The sequence below is a fragment of the Buteo buteo genome, chromosome Z, assembly GCF_964188355.1.
Source record: "Buteo buteo chromosome Z, bButBut1.hap1.1, whole genome shotgun sequence".
Lineage (NCBI taxonomy): Eukaryota > Metazoa > Chordata > Aves > Accipitriformes > Accipitridae > Buteo > Buteo buteo.
In genome coordinates this window covers 46,717,221-46,739,198 of record NC_134204.1, presented here as the reverse complement: position 1 = coordinate 46,739,198, position 21,978 = coordinate 46,717,221, and the positions used below count along the sequence as shown (strand labels likewise).

At 36.1% G+C, this 21,978-nt stretch overlaps 1 protein-coding gene across 6 annotated transcripts in view; it reads left to right on the top strand.

Moving 5' to 3' along the window:
- The window catches only part of FANCC (FA complementation group C), a 96,912-nt gene that overhangs the window by 14,496 nt on the left and 60,438 nt on the right, over positions 1 to 21,978 (top strand). For 5 of the 6 annotated variants that reach the window (XM_075021879.1, XM_075021878.1, XM_075021880.1 and 2 more), the window contains exons 2-4: positions 1,623 to 1,796; positions 3,393 to 3,477; positions 9,052 to 9,146. In XM_075021879.1, the coding sequence (XP_074877980.1) occupies positions 1,632 to 1,796; positions 3,393 to 3,477; positions 9,052 to 9,146 (345 nt within the window). In that variant the 5' untranslated portion in view covers positions 1,623 to 1,631. Of the gene's footprint in view, positions 1 to 1,622; positions 1,797 to 3,392; positions 3,478 to 9,051; positions 9,147 to 21,978 lie in introns of those variants that run through there. The other variant, XM_075021882.1, reaches the window with a different exon arrangement.

The following is a 21,978-nucleotide window of genomic DNA, read 5'->3' as shown; positions in this document are numbered from 1 at the left end:
ACTCAAATGTGTAAATTCAGTTCCTGGCTTTAATTTGTTCTTAAAGTCTTTATTATGTCACTGTGATGGTAAGAGTGTTTGATGGCTAATTGCTGCTGGCTATTTGACCTATGTCACTTCAGCGAGCTATGGTGATGAAGTCTCCTAGCCTGTTTCTGATACTCATAGAAGATCAGTAGGATCTTGGCACTGCACAGGTCCGTTAAGAGTTCTTGCTGACAACAACAGCTGCAGGTAGAAACGGAAGTGTGATAAAGAACACAAAAACATTGGCTTTGCTGACATTACTTTGAACATGTTTAAGGCAAATACGCATTGAACTCTGGCAAGCCAACAGCTTTACCTTGTGCTGGACAGGATCCAAAGTCAAATAATAGTTGTGATTCACGATGGGGTATTTATTTATTTATTACTCATAGAAATTAAACAAGGTTATTAATAATCTTCAGATTTTTATCTGGCTCAGATTACCATGCTATATAAGTGATGTGATTGTAAGGCTTAGCTGTGTAAAGCAAGCTTGATTTACAGGGTTGCTGCTCAGGTTCAGGGGTTTTGTTTTGGTCTGTAGTTTATAAAGATAAATATTCACTGATTTCTGTTGTATCTCTGAGTGTCTGAATTTGTCTCCAGGTGGGCAACAGTTCATTTCTGAAAACAGCCACCACATTTGTGTTAATTGACAGTTGTCTTTACAGTCTTGACAGAACAACGATTGAATGGCTTGCAAGAGTTCGTTTGCTCTTTCAGCCTATAAAGTGTTTCTTTCTTTCAGAGAGATTTAAAGGTTGTTGTAGTGCCTGCTGTGCTGTTCTCTGTCCTTCTGCCAACGAAAAATATAATAGCAAAGCAGAAAAAAATGTGGGGGATTTGGTTTTGGTGTCTTTTACAGGGGCAATTTGGTTTGCTTTTAACATTCTGGCTTGGCAATAATGTTCATCTCTCAAAGACCCAGATTTTACAGCAGAATGTGCCATTGGATATAGATTATATATGGTACAGCTTTTATTCAGAACTGAGTTATATATAAAGCTACATGTGGTTATATTTTTTCCCCTCTCCTTTGTATAATAATACAAGGAAAAACAGCTGAAATACTAATTTTATTAGTTTCTTTTAAGAATACTCTTTTTGCGCTTAAAACTAATGATCAATTACAAATGTAGAAATTACAAGCAAAGGCCCCCTAACCCCTTTTGTTTTGATTGAGCCTTGTTTTAATGCTTTCATTTATCTTGAAACAGGCATTTTCAATTTTTCATCATGCAAAGCATTCTAAATAAACGCACACTCATATTATTCAATGTTCTTTGAGTGAAATATTGGTGATGACAAATTCAGATAATAAAAGCCTGAGACACAGATGGGTGGTACATTCTAAGGTAATTTACTGATTACTGTGCCCTTTTTGCTACTTTGTCACAATGGGGTTATTATTTTACCCTCTTATTACTACAGAGAAAATGGGCACCCTTATGAGATGTAAACACAGACACCCCTCACCACCCCCCTTCACATATGAACACAAGAAAAGCTAACAGAAATCCTTCTTCCCATTTTCATTCTTGGTTTGAAGCCAGTGTTTAGTGCTGCCTGATGCAGAGTTACAATCTTTGTTTCAGGATTGTGGAATGGCCCAGGGCACTACTGTGCCCAAACTGAACTTTGAATATTGGTTGGAGAAAGCTATTGAATGGGGTCAAGCCACCACGCTGGAATCCCAGAAGGATGTGTGCCTTCACCTGCCCCGGCTCCAGGAGTTTCTACATCAGATTTATGAAACTTTGAAACATATGGTAAGTGGCTTTAAAAGGAAGAGTGACCTGTTTTGAAGCAACCTTGGAAACAATCTGCACCATGTTTTGACAAAACCAGAAGCTAACAGTAGCAAAGAGGTTTGTGTTATTGACCTAATGTGTTGCTGGATCAGAGAGGCAAATTGGGGAAACTGTCACAGGTAATGCAAACAAGAGTGTGCTTCCTGTTTCCCTGATTTATTGTGAAAGGAGCTTTTTCTTCTTGATTGGTTGTTGTCACGTGAGATTTCCCAGCCAATGCTCTAGCCTCTTTAAAAAACTCTTTAAAATAAACAAGAATTTGATTCTGGTTGTCAGGTCATAAATTGGATTATTTAAAGGTCTTAACATGCAAAACTGTAACTGATCCTTTAAATCTTGGAGAGTCTGTTGACACGTTAACCCCAGTGCTGTGGCACACATAGTGAATTCTAGCAGCATGGTCAGATCATTGGCATATGCTGCCGGCTGTTCTGTTTAGTAATTACCATCTGCACTCACTAGAGTGCTTTTTTTAAAAAGTAAATTTAGTTGTTTATATGTTTAGTTGTGTATATGTTTTTCTGAGCATGGCTTTTTCAGCATATATATTCAGTATAATTAGCTTTAGAAATATTGCATTATGGCACGAGGCTGACTTCTTATGGAAGTACTTCTTTTAAATATTCTTATCTGAAGACTGCAGAGTTGGTTGGTTTTTTTTTTCTGAACTGAATTTAACTTTTAAATAAAAGATTTTTGGGGAGTGCTGTTTCTTTCCATATTTATATATGTCTTTTCTTAAGAGGGGAAAAAAAAATCTGTTTTAAGTGTTGCTACTTCAAGTAATCTGAGGCTTGTCCTGAAATGGACCTTGTGAATATGGCCCCAGAAAGTCTAGGGCTAGCCCTGAACGTGAGGCAAATGTAAGGAATTTATTGCAGCAGCAGGAGATGGTTATTGTTCCTGATACTTGCATGTTACCTCAGCACAGCACAGTTTTTAAAAGTGTTCATTTATTAGATAGTAAAGCTACAAAAATGGAAAAATAAGACTGACTACACAGGATTGTATATAAACTACATTGTCTACTGCTTTTATAGTGAAGCTGCTTTCTATTTGGTTAAAAGTTAAATTGCAGTTTGTTACTGGCTAGTCATTATGTAAGTTAATTTAAAAAAAGCAAGTAAAGAGAAAGATACTTAGTTTTGTGCCATAGTAGATATTAATTTCTTCAGGAACTGTGAGACAGTATATTAAAGCAATGAGGATCAACAAAAACACAGCTTAATTGTGCTTTTATTATCATGAAATTTTGGTTACCAATACTGTTTTCTGATTACTGGATGTGAGGCAAATTAACAAATTTTCTACCATAATTAAGCATTAGGTGAGGAAATTAATTACTTAAGCTTTAGCTTACTTGAATTACGACATTATAGCCAATTTCAGGAAGTTCTGCTTTTATTACATACCCGCAGGTGTTTTGCTTCCAGAGCATTTCCCAGCAAAACCATTGGGATTGTTATTTACAACAATCTGTATCATTAACAGTTCTCCTAACCTACTTTTGATGTGCATTATGTTATCTTTTTGTTTGTTTTTATGTTTTAACAGGATTCTGTTGTAGCAATCCAGCAGTTCCCTTTAATTGGCCAGCTTCTAGGAAGGCTTTGTTGGAATCCTTTTGTTATAGGTTATGGTAAGAACATGTAATGATATTTCTGCAGTAGTTCCATAAACTTTATTCTACAGGAATTAGGAGAATACAACTTGTTATATACTTCGATTTTTTTCCATAAAAACACAGCATTCTTTTTTACTTAAGTAAAATTTTGAGATGAAAAGGTTAGCCAAGTTATTTAAAATATGTGGCGTTGAGAAATCTTAAATTTACTTTTGGAGCTAATTAATTTCATGGATTAGTTACAGAATCTTGACTTCAGAGCAGTAGATTTTAAACCCAGTGAGTGTTTATGTGCATCATGATTTCTGTTTTTCTTATTTTCTTGTTATATTAATTACATTTTTGTTAGGTTCTTAAAATGTACAAAATCTAGTGTTTCATATTACTTTCCACAGAATTTTCTTCTAGTTATACATCAGAATACTGTATTATATACTCTAATATAGAAGAATAAATTTTTCTGATACTTGGTTTGGTTTTTTATTAGTGTTTATTAGCTCTACCAAGTTCTGATTGTGTTTGTTTTTATTGAGTTTATTCTGAATGTGTGTTTTCCCCATCTTGGAAACTAGTGAAAATACACATAGAATCAAAAGCAAAACAGTAAAGTGGTGACATAGGAAAAAAGTGTATGAAAAGCCAAAAGCCTCTTACTGGTAGCATACATGTGTGTAGGTGAGAATAAAGAACAGAAAAGAAGTTGGAGACAGGAGAACTGTTGGGAGGGAGGACACGCTACCTGTGCTACCTCACCAGCAGTTCCAGTGCATTTTTCAGGAAGTGAGATGTTGATATGTTGGTAAATGACTGGGATGTACTTTTAAGCAGAAAACTAATTTTGAGCTTCTCTGTGAGCCCCTTAAAATAATCTTTTGCCCGTCTTCTGCTACTACTACAACTACAAAAAAAAAGTCACATTTTGTCTCTTCAAAGAACAATTTTTGTGTTCACCTGGAAGGACTTTTTAAGTCAAGCACAGCATTAGGCTAAAGTGATATGTCTTATGGTTTGGCTTTATCTTTTAGTCAGCTCCAAGCACAGGCAGAATGAACTTGTCTGCAAAACACATGCTAGGTGTGTGTTATGTCAGCACTTCCCTTCTGAAAGGAAAATTTGGGAAGGAACCATAGATTTAAACATAGACCACTGTCAGAGAGCAGCAAACGTGTGCTTTTATGGCACATTTTGAGAAAAGGATTTTCATACTTTATAGACTTATTTTTACAATGGAGAGGTTCTCTTTTTAATTATCCTTCCATAACTGTTGATGTTTACAATTAGGCACATGCTTTTTTTCTAATTTTTTTTGGAATATACAAGCCTTTGCACCATCAGTTTTTCTGAGCTGACAATATATTGTCATATAGAAAGTAGCTTAATCTATATTTTTCATCAAAGTTGAAAACCATCTGTTTCTGCTTTTGACTCCTTTTCGCAACAATTGCAGCAATACATTCTTGGTTTCCTCTACTTCTTTCCTCTTCTTTGGGATCCCTCAGCATTTTGTAAAGCAAGAAAAGCACTTTTTCTGCAAGTTGATCATTACCTCTGAAGATTGCAAGAGAACGCAGTTTTACTACAGGTTTTTTTTGGTCTCAAAGTTGCAGGCAAGCAAATTCAGAGAACCTCACTTGCTCAAAATGGAATCCTTCACTTTAATGCTTAAAGATGAGTCAAGGAGATTTTCTGACATCAATAGACCTGGAGATGTCTGCTTATACATTCCCACCATTTCCTCTTTCTAGAGCCACCTGAGCACTCTTTGGACTGCTGGTGTTTTAGATTCAGCAGATTTTCATTTTGTTTGGCACTAGTTCTGAAGATATTCTTTAAGATAGTGCTGGCTGTAGCAGATGCTGACTCTTAAGTGGGTTTCATGTAATTTCTCATTTGGATAAATAGCTCATTCAGGCAAATGTCTGAGACCAGGCCACCCTCGCAGTAGAAGGGACTAATTTTGTTCAATTCAGTCTTTCATACTAATGAATGGAGGAGGAAAAACATTATACTTCTGCATCATGTCCAAACCACAATACCTATCACCTTAGATGAATGTCTGTTGGTGCTGGAAGCTGACATGGCTGACCACTCAGTGCAGGAAGTGTGGTCTCCAAGGGAAAATAATCTCCTCATAAACACTCCTGAGCAGGAGGTGACCAAGTTAGCTTTATTTAGAACGCTAATGTGAAGGAAGCACGACCGAAGAAAATCTCATGGCTGTACTTGTGGTCCTAAATCACAAGGGATACATGAGGAATTCAGTCTTGGTGAGGAATTCCAATGTTTTTTCTATGGGCTGGGGGATTATCTTCTCAGTAGGACCCTCCTGGTTTGAGTTTTGAGCCTAAATGTCTTGAATCCCAAACTAACACTATAAATGCTAGGGTATTTCTTGGTGGCTCTGTATGGCAGTATATGTGTGTGAGTCTGCATACTTATGTAGCATTCATTTCCACAGAAAGTTCAGCTTAGCTAATCAACATTTTGTGATATATTTCAATAAAATTTTACAACAAGCTCTAAAAAGAATATTTCTGGCTGTAAGATTAGGGTTTTCTTATTAGTTCCTTGCATCTGGCCCTATTCATGACGGGGTATTTCGAAACTAACTGTATCATAGGATGATTGAGACCACACTGTGTTATGAGAAAAACATTGCCTTTTTTTTTTCTTTTTTTTCTTCTTTCTTTTTTTTTTTTAATTTATTTTTGATGTGAGACTGGCAGGGAATAAATGCAATCTGATTAATCATAAAGGTTTGGGGTTTTGTTTGTTTGTTGTTGTTTTATTTTTTACAAAACAGCTTCCACGCTGTCTTAAATTTCCTACAGAAAATTTTCATTCCTTTAGTTGGAGTTACAACATTAACCTACTTAAGAAGTCAAGTAGATAGTTGGTGACCTTTTGGGGGATATAATTTCCACCTTTGAGTTACTAATTTTATTCCTCTGGATGTATTAGTTGGGTATTTATTTGGGTAGTGAGCATTCTTTCATGCCATAATAAGGTCAAATGCCTTCGTTCCTATCCTGAGAATGGTATTCAGTGCATACCATGATAGTATGTTTTTCACGGGATCACAGTTACTGGAAAAATGGGAGGAAAAACCCCACCACGTAGGTTTTCTGTGGCTCTGTGTTTGGTCTTTTGATGTTATTATCTTTTGCATCTGCCATAATTATTATTAAGATCTGTCCCACCTTATTCTTAATCTTCCCATCTTTCATCCCCAGTTCCAAAGCAGTTGTGAAAAAAAAACAGCGAACCTGAGGGTGATCCTCAGAGTGTCATTGGGTACTTAAGCAAGATGACTGTATGGTCCCTTTCCTGCTTTTCACAGATCTATGGGAGGCTACTTTGGTTTTGATTGTAGCCAAAAAGTAATTCTGACTGGTAAAACTGTGAAGCTGTATAAGTCTCTTATTTTTAGGGAGCTGTTGGCATAGCTATGACACCAATATTAGTTGGTTTCACATAAGTTGAGATTTGAATGTATCTAGCTAAATCTGTGTAAACTCATTATGCTGGCAAAGTACACCAATATATCATTTATCTAAGCTTTATTTTTATCATTTTAGCTTTCATCATACTGATTTACATTTTTGACAGGCAACAATATATGCAATTCACTTAATAGTCTGCAGCAAGTCGTCACGTGTAGCAAAAAGTCTTCTCATCCAGAAGTCTTATTAAGCAGTTACATGCATTTTTTTCACCTCTTTATTTTTTTAGGTCAAAAGAAAACCATAACTTAAATAAAATGACTTAATGGCATACTGGATAGGCATACTGGATACAAATAGGATGAGTCAAGAGAAGGAACACTTGAACTATGTATACTTCGGGATAGGCAACTTGGATTTGATTTCACCCCCACCCTCCTGCCCCAACTCTTTCTGTATAGTTTGATGTTTTTAAAATATAATTCATACAATTGACAATAATCTCAAAAGCCAGACTTTATAAACAGACTAAATTTTAGTACTAATAATTAATAATGTTTAAAATCTTCATTTTCCAGGAAGCAAATGGCTATAATTTAGTCATGTAAACAAAGAAAACAGTATTTGTTTCTTTTTCCTCCCACACAATTTCATATCAGAGTTTAGGTGAAATGTTTTTTTAAGGAGATAGAGTTGACTCTTAGTGCTGATGTCTGAATGCTAGTTGGATGTATTTACAATCAAAGTATAATGATACTTTGAATATCTGCTGAGCAGTATGCAAGATGTCTCCTTTAACTCCAATCTTAAACAGTCTAGGAAATGATTAGTCTTGTAAAAATCCATATAAAAAAAAAAAAAATCCCCAAACACCCAATGGCAGAATACCCCAAATTGTATTCAGTTAAATGCGTATGTTTGAGAAACCATTTCTGTGCAGAGATGTTGGTCAGTGGGAGGCCAGTAATGGCCTACAGGCTTGTTGGACATTTATTGAGGAATACTGGTTTAAATCAATACTAACTTCTCTGATCACCTGGTGAAAACACAGGCATTACTTAATGGAGCTTTTCTTTTTTCTTCAGGCTTTGCCAACAAAGCACTTCTAAATAATATTGTTTATTACATCCTGTATAACAAATACACAGAAAACAAAAGAAATCACTTGTTGAGCTTGATAATCAAATTGTCTCCTACTATAATTTCTAAAACTCATGTGGTATTACATGTTTGTATTATTTTACTTACTAGGTATTATATCAGAGCTACAATGCTACATCCAGTTTTCATAATTTTTTTAACAATCATGCAACTTTATTCTGGGATGAAATTCGGTGTAGAGACCCTTCGTATCTGCCACAGAACATTAAAAAAAAAAAGTCTATTGAAAACAAAGTTGTGGGAAATAATCATGAGTTAAATGGCTCTTCAGCTGCTTACTCCAAATAATCAGCTCCTCTATAATAATATCTGTGCATCTGAGCAGTGACAGTATTGCTCAGTATAGTAGGTTTTTAGAGAAGGCAACTAATTTCCGACAGTGGGTTAGAATTAAGTAAAACCCGATCTGATCCTGAACAGAAAATCTCAATAGGATTTTTTTCCATCAGCATTTAGCTATACTGCTGTCTGCAGAAATGTACAGAAAACTTGAAGTTTTACATTCTTGTTATGAATGATTTCATACTTCACAAGCTTAACTTTTTCAGAAGCGAGCATTCTTTAGTTGTGCAAGCTTTGGACACAATGTAGTAACTATTTCACTACTGTTGATTGTCATTTATTATTAATGATATTATTTAGACACTGAATTTAAAGTTCCTGATGATAGCGTCAAGTGTTATTTATGGAAATGAATCACTAGGTCATGCATGTTTCTTCAGACCATCTAAATATTGTATGGATTTTGAACTCTGATACCTTTTAAACTGCTTTTGGAGGCAATGATTACACAAGAACTACATTTGAGTAACATTAAATGCGTGGTGTGAATCTGGTAGAATAGAAGCATTATGAGTTGAGACTGATATTTAGGGCTTTAGTTTTGTGGATGAATAGGGATTGTTGTGTGTAATTCTGTCTATGTTTTGATTTTTCTTTTTTTTTTTCTCTCTAAATGTATCCTTATTTGCTTTTTTTCCTGCAGATGAAAGCCAGAAGACTCTGATGTGGTGCTTATGTTGTCTATACAGCAGTGAACCACAGAACCCTGTGGAATTGAAGGCCAACAGCTGGATACGGGTAAGTGAATGGATCCTTCCCAGCACTGCTTTGAATTAAATTGATTATTTAAAGGTGCTACATCTATAACATAGAGACACTGTCATTTAAGAAACTGCTCCAAACACAACTTGCATAAATATTGTGTTGATGTATATATCAGTCTAATTATAACAGTCAGTGCTAGTCTGCCATTTTAAATATTGAAAAGATGTGGCATTTTAAAGTGGGTAGTTTTGATGGCTTTTAACCAAGTAGATTCACCAAGTCTAGTAACTGTGAATAGTGAGCAATGACCACAAATCAGAAGGGAAGTGTTACTAGAAAAAAAAAAAAAGAACCTTTCAATTAGGATAAAGTAAATAACCTGGAGAAATGCCATAGTTTGTTTTGAAAACAGCTTATATTTGCTCTTTAATTTTATTCTTTTTTGCTTTTGTTTAATCTCCTGCCTGTGAAGAATTTAATTGTATCCAAATTTTCTTCAAAGGCTGTCAGAGGGGAGGGGTAGTGCGTATGCAGATTTATATTTAGTGGCTTAAGGAATAATGAGCGCTTAACTTTAATCCCAAATTTAGAGTTTTGCATGGCACATCTGTTCATATTTTATATATTTCCACACTGAACTAGCAAAGCACATCAGCATGTGAATAACTTGCTGCACGTTGATGCTTAATGCTTTGCATTGCTGAATAGCAATTTGAGGGTGCAGTGTTGTTGGTTTTACGTCCTTGCATTCTCCATGGTCCATATCAGAATATGGTTAAAAATATTAATGGAGTTGCTAATGTATTTTTTTAATATCTTATAGTCCTCACAACTAGTGAGAATGTAGCAGCCAGATCAGTATTTATGTATGTGTCTGCTAAAGCTGAAGATACTCTTAGGCTTCTCTAAGTAGTTCATTTCTTTCTTACTAGTTGACTTTGTACATGTCAGTTTATCTAGCTATGCATGTAATACTAGGATGTACAAAATATTATAAAATAGGTAATGGTACTGCAGATGTTTGTGTTGGTGTATTTAACTGTGTAGTATTTTGATTTAGGTGGAGTAATCTCAACAGGATGTTCTCACAAATTTTCAGATGCCCTTATGTGCCTGTATGTACCTGTTTGGTGGGTTGTACCACACGCCATGAAATTCTCAACAACTTAATACTAAATAAATCACCCTTGTTTTCTTTCTGGCTTTAACCTTTTTCAGGAGGCTTTTCCTGAGGTTAGTATACTTGGAATTCACTGTGTGGCAATGCTTGAATACCAAAGTGAAGTGATGCAAAAAAATTTCTGCCTTTTCTAATGTAGTCTTGCTGGTTGGATATATTCTTCATAATGACGTAGGAGATGCACAATAGCATGCATTTAGTTATCAAACAGGGCAAAATTTGTCATTTTATTTGCTATAAGTGGCAGCATATTCATTAATGTTGTTAAGTGGTGAGGAAGAGTTGTACCCAATGTTCTACAGATAGCTTCCGTTTCTGGGAGGGAAAACCCCATTTGTTTTAATCTAGATCAGTTGCCTTATCTGATTGATGTAACTGAACTGATGGTGTTGCTGATATAAGAAAAAGTATCAAGTAAACAAGAACAAACAGTTGGGGATGGGTGAAGGTGGGACTGCTGCTTTTGGCAGCACTGCCACATGAAGCTGCCTTTGGTTGGGCTAACATGTAAGCAGTTGATTCAAGCCTCTCTGTAGCCTGCAGGAATTTTTCCACCCACTCTGTGTGTGTGAATCAACCCTAATATTCATTGTGACTTGATGGGTCAAGAGTTAACCTAAAAGTGATAGGGAAGAGGGCATGGAGGAGTTCAAAGCACAAACATGTCTTACTAGCTATTTTTATCGTTCAGCACCTCCCTAGTTGCCTAACGCGTGTGTAGCATAATATGATCTGAAATGTAATATGTTCAATTTTGATGGGAGGGAAAGAGCTCTTGGAAAACTTCTAATTAAAAAAAAAAGGATAAGTAAGGGAGGTTGTAAAATGCACAGCATAAGGATACAGAAGTTGAGATTAAAAGAAAGGGTATTATTAAATTGTTTTCTATAGTTGTTAGAATTTCTTCTCAGTTTCTTACTGTCCAGTGTGCATCATCACAAAGCTTTTTGAAAAAAGTGATATCTCCTTTTCCTAATCATCATTGTAATTGCACTCACCAGCAACTGTGATATCACGCTTGTCTGTACAGAAGAACCCAAGTTAGATATTTTGCTACTCTTGAAGGCTTTCTTTTGCCATGTGTGATAATGAGTTATATTTAAAGAAAAACCCCATACAGTAAGTTGACACACCTAGTGCATACTTAACATTGTTTCCTCCTGAACTGCTTTATTGTCCATATTATATGTGTCTCAAAACATTGTCACAGAAAGGGATCAAGACACATTTGCGATGAGAGCCGTAATTTGAGGTTTACATCAGCTGTTTTCATACTGACTGGATGGCCAGCCTCTGCAGTGGTTTGATCTGACCTCAGCCTTGTTTATAATGTGGTGGGAGCTCTTTACAGCAGGGATATTCACTGTCTGGTGGAGAAGATGCCAAATACACTGTGGTACACTATGGAAAAAATGGCCAAAAGTCTGAAATATATAGTTGAAACAAATTCTTGGGGATGCAGAGGAAGGTAGTTTTGTGGCTACATGATAGTAAAGAGAATTGAAATCCAGAAATTAATTCTAAATAAAGCTCTGAAATTTGAATGGTCCTTAAAAGGTTTTTAGTATTACAGAAAACTTGCCTGTACTTGAATGAAATGGTAGATTACCCAAGGTATTTAAGCTCTACCTAGAGGGTATGGATGGAAAACTATCCATGACCACACAGAATGGGGCTCTGTGTCAGTCCATACACACTGACACAGGAGTCATGGAAAAGGGGTTTACATATAGGAACTGCTGTTCAGCTTCTGTGGAAGTGACCTTCCCAGTAGCCTCGTCCTTTGGCCCTGCAGCTGAGAGTTAATTTTATCTCCTTAACTTAACATTTCAACATACACTGAGGAGGAATACTCAGTTTCTAAAAAGGTAAAGCAGTTCACTGTGTATGCCAGCATGCATCAAATAAATTGGGACCTGTGGGTTTACATTTAGTTCATCATAGAAGAAAGAAAATGTAAAAAAGGAAAGCAAACCAACCAACCAAAAAACCTCCACCCAAATGAGGAGGGGTGTGTAATGGAAATAGACAACTTTACCTGCTTACTATTAACTGTTTAACAACAAAACGAAACCTTTTTAAGGTTGCTTTCTAATTTTATTGGTTTTAAATGTGGCTTACATGAAAATTTTCCTCCCCAAATTTAAAGTTATATCTGATTGTACAATAATATTATTCTGTCAAGTTAGTGGTGAATATTCTTCTTTCCTTTGTTTTTATAGCTATGTACATTGGCTATTAAATTACACCTTGCTTTTTGTCACGGCAAGTGTGAGTTCTGAAAGAGTACTTTGTGGCCTTTCAGTGCATCTTTGACTAAGGTCATTGATAGGAAGGCTGATCTTAAGTCTTTTGTTTTCAGCTACTAAACTCTGTTTTCAAAGTAGCAAAAAATGTATTTGATGCTTGCTTACTTTTTAACTTTCTTGCCATTGTCATAGAAAAACTGTGTTGTTTTTAATGACAAGAAGGGTAGCTACCCATTGAACCACATTATTAGTAAGTTTCAGAAACCAAGATTGTCTAGGTCTGTAAGTCCTCTAAAAGAATAAAATGTGCAAAGAAATGACTTGGATTTTAATTAAAATGTGCAATGTAGACTGCAGTGTTTTTAGGATTAGATTCTGATTAAAATGGTAGAATTTTCTTTTTTTTTTTTTAATTATTCTGAATGTTAATGCTGGAATCTAGGTTCCATATGTCTTCTATACAGCCAGATGCAGTGTAGAAAGCCAAGATACATGCTGCCACAGATTTCTCACTGATGAAATCAGTCATGACCTGGTGAAACCAATCTCTAAGAAAGTGATTTAGTTTCTCCAGCTGGCCTTCTCCAAGCAGAGTTGGAGCTGTGCAGTCAAGTGTGGTTCTAACATGGGCTTCTGTGTGGTGGGGCTAGAACAGCTGCCTTTCACTGTGAGTTACCCTTACAATCACATTGCAGCAACTAGAGAGCTTTTCTGAAGTATATTTCCATTTTACTAACTTGGTCACACCTTCTCCTCTGCTCTCAGTTTATAAACTGTGATTATGAATTTTTTATGGCTTTGAAATTTGTTTCAAATACTGCTTTTGTTGTATAGTTTTTGAAGGCCATACATACTTCTGAGAGTGTTACAGCCCATCCATTTTCAAATTAGGTAAACCAGGAACAGTTAAAATCCTTATTTTAATTTTTTTTTTTTTTTAAGATAGATTTTTTCAATGCTTTGCTTTCCCTCAAAGGAATACAAAGGAACAAGACAGTGTATATGTAATAGCTTAAACGTAGGGGTGAAAGGCCTATCAGCCTTGGCACATGTTTTTAGACGTGGTTTTTGGGCTTGGCCAAATATTCCTTTCTGGAAATGTGTAGTTCTTTTGGTTATCTGTATCCTGTGCAAGGCCACATTAAATTAATGGCCACAAAAGTAATAGGTGTTCTTTGTAAGAGTAAGTTTTAATGGCACTGGAATTGTAAAATTATTTTTGTTATCTTTTCCAAAAATACCTACTGAAACTTGTGTGTTTTATTTTTCGTAAGATTTCATAAGTGTTTTTTCTTACCAGTGTTATTCTGTGTAATTTTTGAACTGAGGACGGTACAAATCAATGTAAAAATTTTGATTCAGAAAGTTTTAATTTTATTGCATTCGTTAGTGAGTTTTTAATTCCTCAACAGAACTGTGTAAAAAATAATGTTCCTATGAAAATACTAAAATTGATTTAAAAAAAAAAAAAAGCTTCTAAAACTCTGACTTATCTAGTAATCATTTGTGAATGTTGCTAAAATGTTTCTGCTGTAAGATCATGGTTTTGAATGATGGTTTGCAGTCCTTGCCTCCCCGTCTTTGAGTTTAACTTGTCCATTTTCTGCTGAGATAAGCAATGTTTGTGGAAAGGTGGTGCACACCACTTATTTCCAAATATATGCAATGGAAATCAGAGACCATATTATTATTTCTTTTGGACACTGTCAGCACTCAATGAACAAAGTTCACCACTTTAGAGTACCTCTTTGAGAATGCAAATGTAGTCTTTTCAGGTAAAGGATTTCCATTTTGGCAAATTTAGTGTTTGCAGTAAAAATGCAACTTTTGCTTACTGGAGTATCTCTGCTTTTTAGGGAAGTAGAGCTATACCAGAACTTCAATGTCATCTTGTTATTTTTTTAACAGCAAACATGTAAACATGCTTGAAAACCATTAGTTTAATATGATGCGTGTTTAGTAGAACCACTACTTGTACAGCAATGCTCGAATGTTTCTGGTAAAAAGGCTTTTGTGGAGGTTTTTTGTTGTTTTGTTTTGTTTTGGTTATTTTTTTAAATTTGAGTTATAAATCTGAAAACATAATGTCAAGGCCTTCTGTGTGGGATCTTTCCCTTTAGTATTGTTACACGTGGATAACACATTTAAGCATCTGAATGGAAGTCTTGTTTTCCACAAGAATGCAAGGCATATATACCTGTCCTCCACATGCCAACCTTTTGATGTACCTTGAAGTTGTATTTGTCCAGACTAAATTTGATGGAATTCTGTCTGGGGTATTAAGTTGTACTGAAGTGTTTTGCAGTGGATTGCTACTCCTCAAATAGGCCAGATCAAGAAATTTACTGCCAATTAAGCACAGGATGTATGAGATTTTTAGTGATGTTCTCCGGATGACCTGGGTTTTTTTTATGATCATCTTGACTTTTTAATTAAACTACAATTTTGAGTTGGTTCAGTTAATGAAGCACTGACCTTTCACTCCTACTTCTGAATCTGTGCCAGAATTTTCAGCAAAATTAGTTTTCAAGACCTTTGCTTTCTGTGTAGCAATATATCTAAGACTGAATGAATTAACATTGAAAGGATAGTCCCTCAGTGATGGTTCAAAGTGGAAAAGCTTGTGATTTACTGCTTGGGACAGATGCACCTGCATTGAAATGCTTAGTTACCTCTCACTATAAACTTGCACTTGTGCCTGGTTTTCCTTTCCTCTTTAGATGTCAAGTGCTTCTTTGCTCATATCTTGTATCATCCAGCTCTCTGATCAGGTGTTACCATATTTGTCATTCTTAATAGTTTAATTCATTGAGTTATTTTGGGTAGGCAACAATATTCAGGAATAGAAGAAAAACAACGCTGGTATAAAAACAGGAGTTCAGCAAAATGAAATATCTTAGAATTTTAGGATTTAAGTGGACTTCTCTTTTGTCAGTCAGGGAAGAGTTGCTTATTGATTTACTGGGACTTTGTGAGATTATTTAGTTAATTCTGAGGAAGTTTCATAGAAATTTAAATAGAATTATTACAAGAAGAATTTAGAAAGTAGACATTGATGGAACTACAGGAAAGTTGTGGAGAACAGCTGAGAAAAAAAGCTGGAAAAAAGTCATGTATAGAAAGGTCAGGAAGTGTGAAACATATGTGTGTGTGCGTGTTTTCATGTATTTTGGCTTCTATTTGGAATGAGTTACCAGAGCACTTTCAGTATTTCTGTCACAATGAGGATAGTAAGGCATCACAGTAAATCATGAAGGCACTGAGGGGGACTAGATTATCTTTGAGAAATACAGGGATTCTCATCATTATAAAGTATTCAGAATAGCTTTTATGTGAAATAGAAGATGAAAAAGGGAGGTAGACTCTATAATTCTCATTATAGAATCATAGAATAGTTTGGGTTGGAAGGGACCTTTAAAGATCATCTAGTCCAACCTCCAGCAACAAGCAGAGACATCTTCAAATAGATCAGGTTGGTCAGAGCCCCATCCAACCTGACCTTGAATGTTTCCAGGGATGGGACATCTACCACCTCTCTGGGCAACCTGTTCCTGTCCCACTGTTTCACCACCCTCATCGTAAAAAAATGCTACCTTATATCTAGTCTGAATCTACCCTCTTTTAGTTTAAAACCATTACCCCTTGTCCTATCACTACAGGCCCTACTAAAGAGTTTGTCCCCGTCTTTCTTAATAGCCCGTTTTAAGTATTGAAAAGCTGCAATGAGGTCTTAAGACCTTAGAATAAGAAAATTATATTTTCTTCCTGTGTCTGTTTTATGGGAGGAAGCTCATATTGCAGGATATGTGGCTTATATGTATTTGTTAAAATGCAGCATGTGGAGTATGTGAGGAAAAATTTGGAACTGGACACAGTTGTTCACAGTACATAGTAATGGCAACTTTGTTGCTTATTGTGATAGCTATTTACTAATTTAGGAACAGTGGTGTATATTCTTGCATACCGGTAGATGGCATTCTTCGTATTACATGCAGGTGCATATATGTTTGTTTTATATTATTATGTACACAGCTTTCCATTTCACAGCATTCTAATAAATACTCTTCTAAGGGAAGATGAACGTTTTCCTTTAATAGTAATCTCTAGATTAGAAGCCAGCTACACTGCTGCCCAGATTGTGTGGCATTATTTTGAGTCTTAGCTGTTTAATGATGCTTGCATTAGTGAGAGTTGTGTGTTATGATTCCTGAAATTTTTGGCAACAATTCAGGATACTGGGTAATAGGAAAACTTATTTAATGATCTTCTTTCCTGCATGCACAGTGCATGCAGTTGAACTGACTTTTGTCTTTCTTGCCCATAATTATTCCAGAGATGTGGAAGAATTCTATCTGTGTTTTCACTTGTTGTTATGATAATGACTAATTCTTCATATTTATATTTTTTTTTATACTTAGGGGCTTTGTATCTGAGGATCTGTTGTATTAAACACTATACACAAACATTCTTGGTTCTGAAGTGGTTACAGTGAAAGACTCATCATGCAAATAGACTTAGAAAAAAGAATGAAAAAAGAAACAACTATTCCTTTCCTCCAGCTGCCCCCTTCCCTCGCTGTTATAAAATTGCAAATAGTATTCTGAACAGTGCAAGTTTTTTTGTATTTCCCCTCCTCTGTTATTCCCTAGGCAAACCTTATTACGCTATTCATTATTATTCATGGTGATCCATTTATGTACGGTCACACAGTGTATTTTTAAGGACAAGTGATCTGTCTATTCCGGAATGTTTTTAGTATGTCTGTCATCATATTACTTGGTTTGCTGCTCCCATGTTTTAATTTATTCTGTCACCTTTTTCACTGCTTCTGGTTTCAAAAGTTTATTTGTTGTAGGCATGAGACACTCCCCACAATGTCGGGTACAACAAAGCATCCATTTTTTTGTTCTGGTACCTTGTTAAGAGTAAGCCTTTTGCAGTGCATTGGCACAGCAACTTCCAGCAAGCGTAACAAGCTGCGAAAATTTATACCGCTAAATACCAGTAGATGGCAACCTCTGTATTAAGTGATTACCAGTATGTACATCACCTAAACATGCGTAGACTCAGAAACATGCACTCTCACGTACCATTTTTGAAAAGTAGGGTAATTTAAATGTTGTTAGGGATTAAACTAATCGTAATAACATTGCAGCCTTTCTCTGGTTCCATCTGGATGTGTTTTGTTAGAAAGGCAGTATTATGCAGTAATTTGCTTTTAATTTGTCAAATTTGTCATAAGGATGACAAATAAAGATGAGTCCTTCCTCTAAGGAAGGACCAAGTTGAACTTGACTTATGCAACCAAATCAATAGGTACAATTAATAGGTATAAAATAATGCTGTTACAGAGTAAGCATGAACAGGCCATTATCTTGAGTTGGTAACGAGAAATAGAAACTGGGAATTAGCTGTTATGCATTATACTTTTACTTGAGCTGTTCTATGTTACAAAAGTTTTCTGTTCGTCATTAAAACTAAGCACAATTATTAAATAAATATGCCTCATAAAAAATGGAAACAAAGAAAAACAGTCTACCAAATATTCTGCTGCTAATGGTTGCCTGTTCTGGAGGCTTTTGTGAACACACAGGAGATTCTGGATAATTACAGTGTAGTGATCCCTTTTATGATATTGTTTTGTTTATGTTTGGAGATTTTTAGATTATTCTTATAATTCATGATTGGTCAGAGCATTGAAGCACTTGGAACTTAATGTAATTTTAGAAGTTTTATTGTTATGCATTGCAATTATTAATGTCCTCATCATTCATGAAAATTTTAATCCAATTTTAAATCTCACATAGGCTCATATCCTGTGGACAGGATGGGAAATGCAGATTTTGGTGGCATTTGTATGTTGTCAAGCCATTAAAGTTGCATCCAAAAAACCTGAATGTTGTATTTGACTTGTGAGTTAAGGAATAATGTCGAAGCATATTAGCTTTCTGAATAGGAAAAGCTGACTTTAAAATGTTTCCCAGATATAAGGGGAAAACATAAAAGATACTGCTTCTCAATTCTGTGTTTAAAATTCTCTTTACATAGTTTTATTTTTTATGTGTGAAGCTAAATTTACAGGTTTTTTTTGTTTTAAACTTGCTGTATCCATTTAATAGCAAAGTTGACTAAATAACAGCAAACATACCTGAGTGAGTGTAATTGTCACAACAGTTAAACAGATGGCTTTCCCATTGTTTATTTAAGCAAAAAAGGATCAGAAGCATTTGTGCCACCCTGGCTTCTGGGTAGTTCTCAGTCCACCATGTTGTACAAGGAAGTTTAAATATGTAATAATGGCAGCAATTATAAAATTGTGTTTTGCTCACCTAGTCCACCTCTCTTGGTACACAGTGCATATGCACACTCTTAGACTAGATCTCAGGAGCAGAAGGAAACAGGTATCTGAAGGACACTTTATTCTAGAGTGGTTTTTCAGTTATGTATACTAGCAAAAATTAAAAAGCTATTCTGACTGTAGATAGAACAGGTTAAATGCCAACATCCCACCCCCTGTATAGCTGAAAGGACATACAAGACTCAGATGTGCCATTTAGTCAAAGGCTATGGTATTAAAAACCAGAAAAGCCAGAAGGCAGATTTCCTCATTGTCATTATTTGAGATAAATTAATTGATGTTTCAAAACAATTTTCAGTTAATTCAACTAGTGGAAGCTGGGTGAATTGTTATTACAGACATGAGTGCAAAAGCTATACACACATGTATTGTGTAAAATGAAACATAAAAATGAGATGTTTTAGCGAATGCATGAGGAAAGTGAAAATAGTAAATTCGGTAAAACAGTTTGTAAATAAGACTGAAAAAACCCCAGTCTTAACAAACTTGAGGCCTGACTCACAGGTTAGAGATCACAGCGTGATCAGGATTTGGAACAAGTGGTGAGACACGTTAGCAGGTGTAGACCTAACTTCTGATACCTTGTATTTGTGAAGCAGCAATTTGACAACTAGAATTTTGTCAAAAGCAAACAAAAAAGCTTGTGTCAGTCAAAGCTAAAGCACGGGGAGATAAAGTGCTCATTTTGTCAGAGACAGCAAATCAAATCTGCCACGGGGAAAAAACAAACCAGATGAGCTTGGTGGAGCTTCATAACTTTTGCCAGGAGCTGCAGTAGTGGACAAAAATAAATAAATAATAAAATCTTCCAATTCAGGAGAGTAATACTCAAAGTGCAGAATAAAGCTGAAGAGGCCTAAATATTCTGTGACTCTTTACTGAAGGCTGGCTGTTGTGAAGAACACTGGAGTGGTACATTTGTTGGCCTTGTACAAAACCAACCCAAACCAAAACTACTGAAAGATTACTAGATTAAATATATAACAGGAGAATATCCAATAATGACACACAAGGAGAGACATGTCTGATTGGATGCCAGATATTAAACTTGCTGTAACATCAGGATCACTCTTAAAAAAACAGAGCAAATGTTATCAAGTTCAGCCCTTTCCGTGGGGAAAACTGCTTCTGTTTCCTTGGCTGTCATTCGGGTGGGGTATAGCAGTCAGTTTGTGTCACCAGAATGCAGCAACATTATTTTAAAAATCAAGAAGTTCTATGAATCTGGAAGAAAATAATAATAATACCCAAACCCAACAAGAAAAAAAATGGTCAGAAGCTCCAAGCCACGTTTGAAAGAAGCAGAACTTCTGAGTTAAATGAAACAAGCAAGAATGCTTTTGCATAGTTGTAACATACCTGTGGAGAAGTGTATAGCAAGACAGATTGTACTAAGATGTACTAAGATACACATACATGTATCATGTATGTGGATGGACTGTATAAAAAGTCTTCAGAATGCAGTTTGTGCACTTAATCAAGCTGCCTGAACCGTCCTTATGAGTGTATCTTTGTGCAAAATTGTTTAATAAATGTTCTGTGCAGTTTGTGAAAAGAGTTTGAGAAACAGAAGGGATTAATTTAGGAAAAAAAATCCTCAATTATTGTGACCATCTCTGCAAGAAAACAGAGATGATATCGCTGCAGTAATGTCAGTCAAAATAGGAAAATGCTGCTGTTTGTATCATAACGAAAGCAAGAGTAAGAACTCCTACTCTTTCACTGGCCTCAGCTCATGCAGTAAAATGTTTGGGGTTTTTTTTTTTTAGATGGAAGTTGAGCTTCAGCTGAAACGATAATAAACCAATTGTGGCCATTCAGGAAAAAGGTCTGAGGATAAATTTAGTCATCAAAACACTTTTCACCTCTAAATATAGCATTTTCAAAGGTAAATTCAGACCTTGGACAGAGTTGCTGTTTACTGGAAATATCCAGTAACCATTTGGAAAAACCTCAGTGAGGCAAAACTTAGGTGTAGATCAACTGTTCTAATTTGTGTAAGATTTGAGAGTATTCGAGACAGAGGCTAATTGAACAGACTTGCTAGTGGCACCTTGTGAGGTTGAGTATTGGGGCCATTATCTGACAGAGGCGGTTGAGTGTAGGTACATGGATGCTGACACTCCTGGTGTGAGGGAGCGCCAAGGGTGGGCTGCTCCATGGGGGAAGGTGAGCCGGGATCCCCCGGTGACTAGAAGGCAGGTGCGAGCTGTGGCTTTGCACAGAAATGGCGCAGCTGCACAAGAAGAGCAGAGAAGACCGGTGACAATCGCCAGGGTCAGCCATGAGTCCAGTGATCGCCGGACCAGGTTCACAGTGATGAGGCAGGTCCGAGGTCAAGCTGGGAAGTCACGGCCATGGGTCAGGCTCTGGAGCAGCGAGCTGCACGACCGGCCACAGGCACGGCTGCAACATAGCTCAGGCCAGGAACAAAAGCTTTGTTTGCCTGTGCTTACGTGCAGTTCTCAAGGGAAACCAGAAGGACCCAGCTTCTTACAACTCTTGCTCACGCAGCACTCTGTGACACCCGGCCTTGAGCACAGGCAGCCAAACCCCTGGGAAGGAGGGATAAGGAAGATGCAGCTAGATGCCTGTTCCGTTCATACAAGCTTTCCTAAGGCTTCTGCATTTGACTGTTGTCAGAGACTGGATACTAGCTAGATAGAAAGCTATTTTTATCCTGTTTCTGTTACTGTGTAATTAAACTTGTCTCATTTCCAACATACCATGTATAATAATTGTTAGAGGTGGTAGCGTTAGGGAATGTAGTTTAAGAGTACAAGAACATAATTTAAGAATACTAGTTCAGAGGGTCAAAACAACATAGTTCTGATTATTGCTGTTAGTTTGAGAGGGCAAAGGGAGGGTATTGCATTACTCTGGTGGTTTCTTTAAGACACTGGGAAAAAAATATTAAAAGAGAAAAATAAGGTTTATTGACAGATTTAAGAATTCTTGGTTTTGACTGAGATGTTTTAGTCTGGTCTCAAATGAGTATGACATGATACAAAGAAATCTGTTAAGGCTTATTTCAGAAGATGAAATTGCAGGCCAAGTGAAGTGAGAATCCACTAAAAC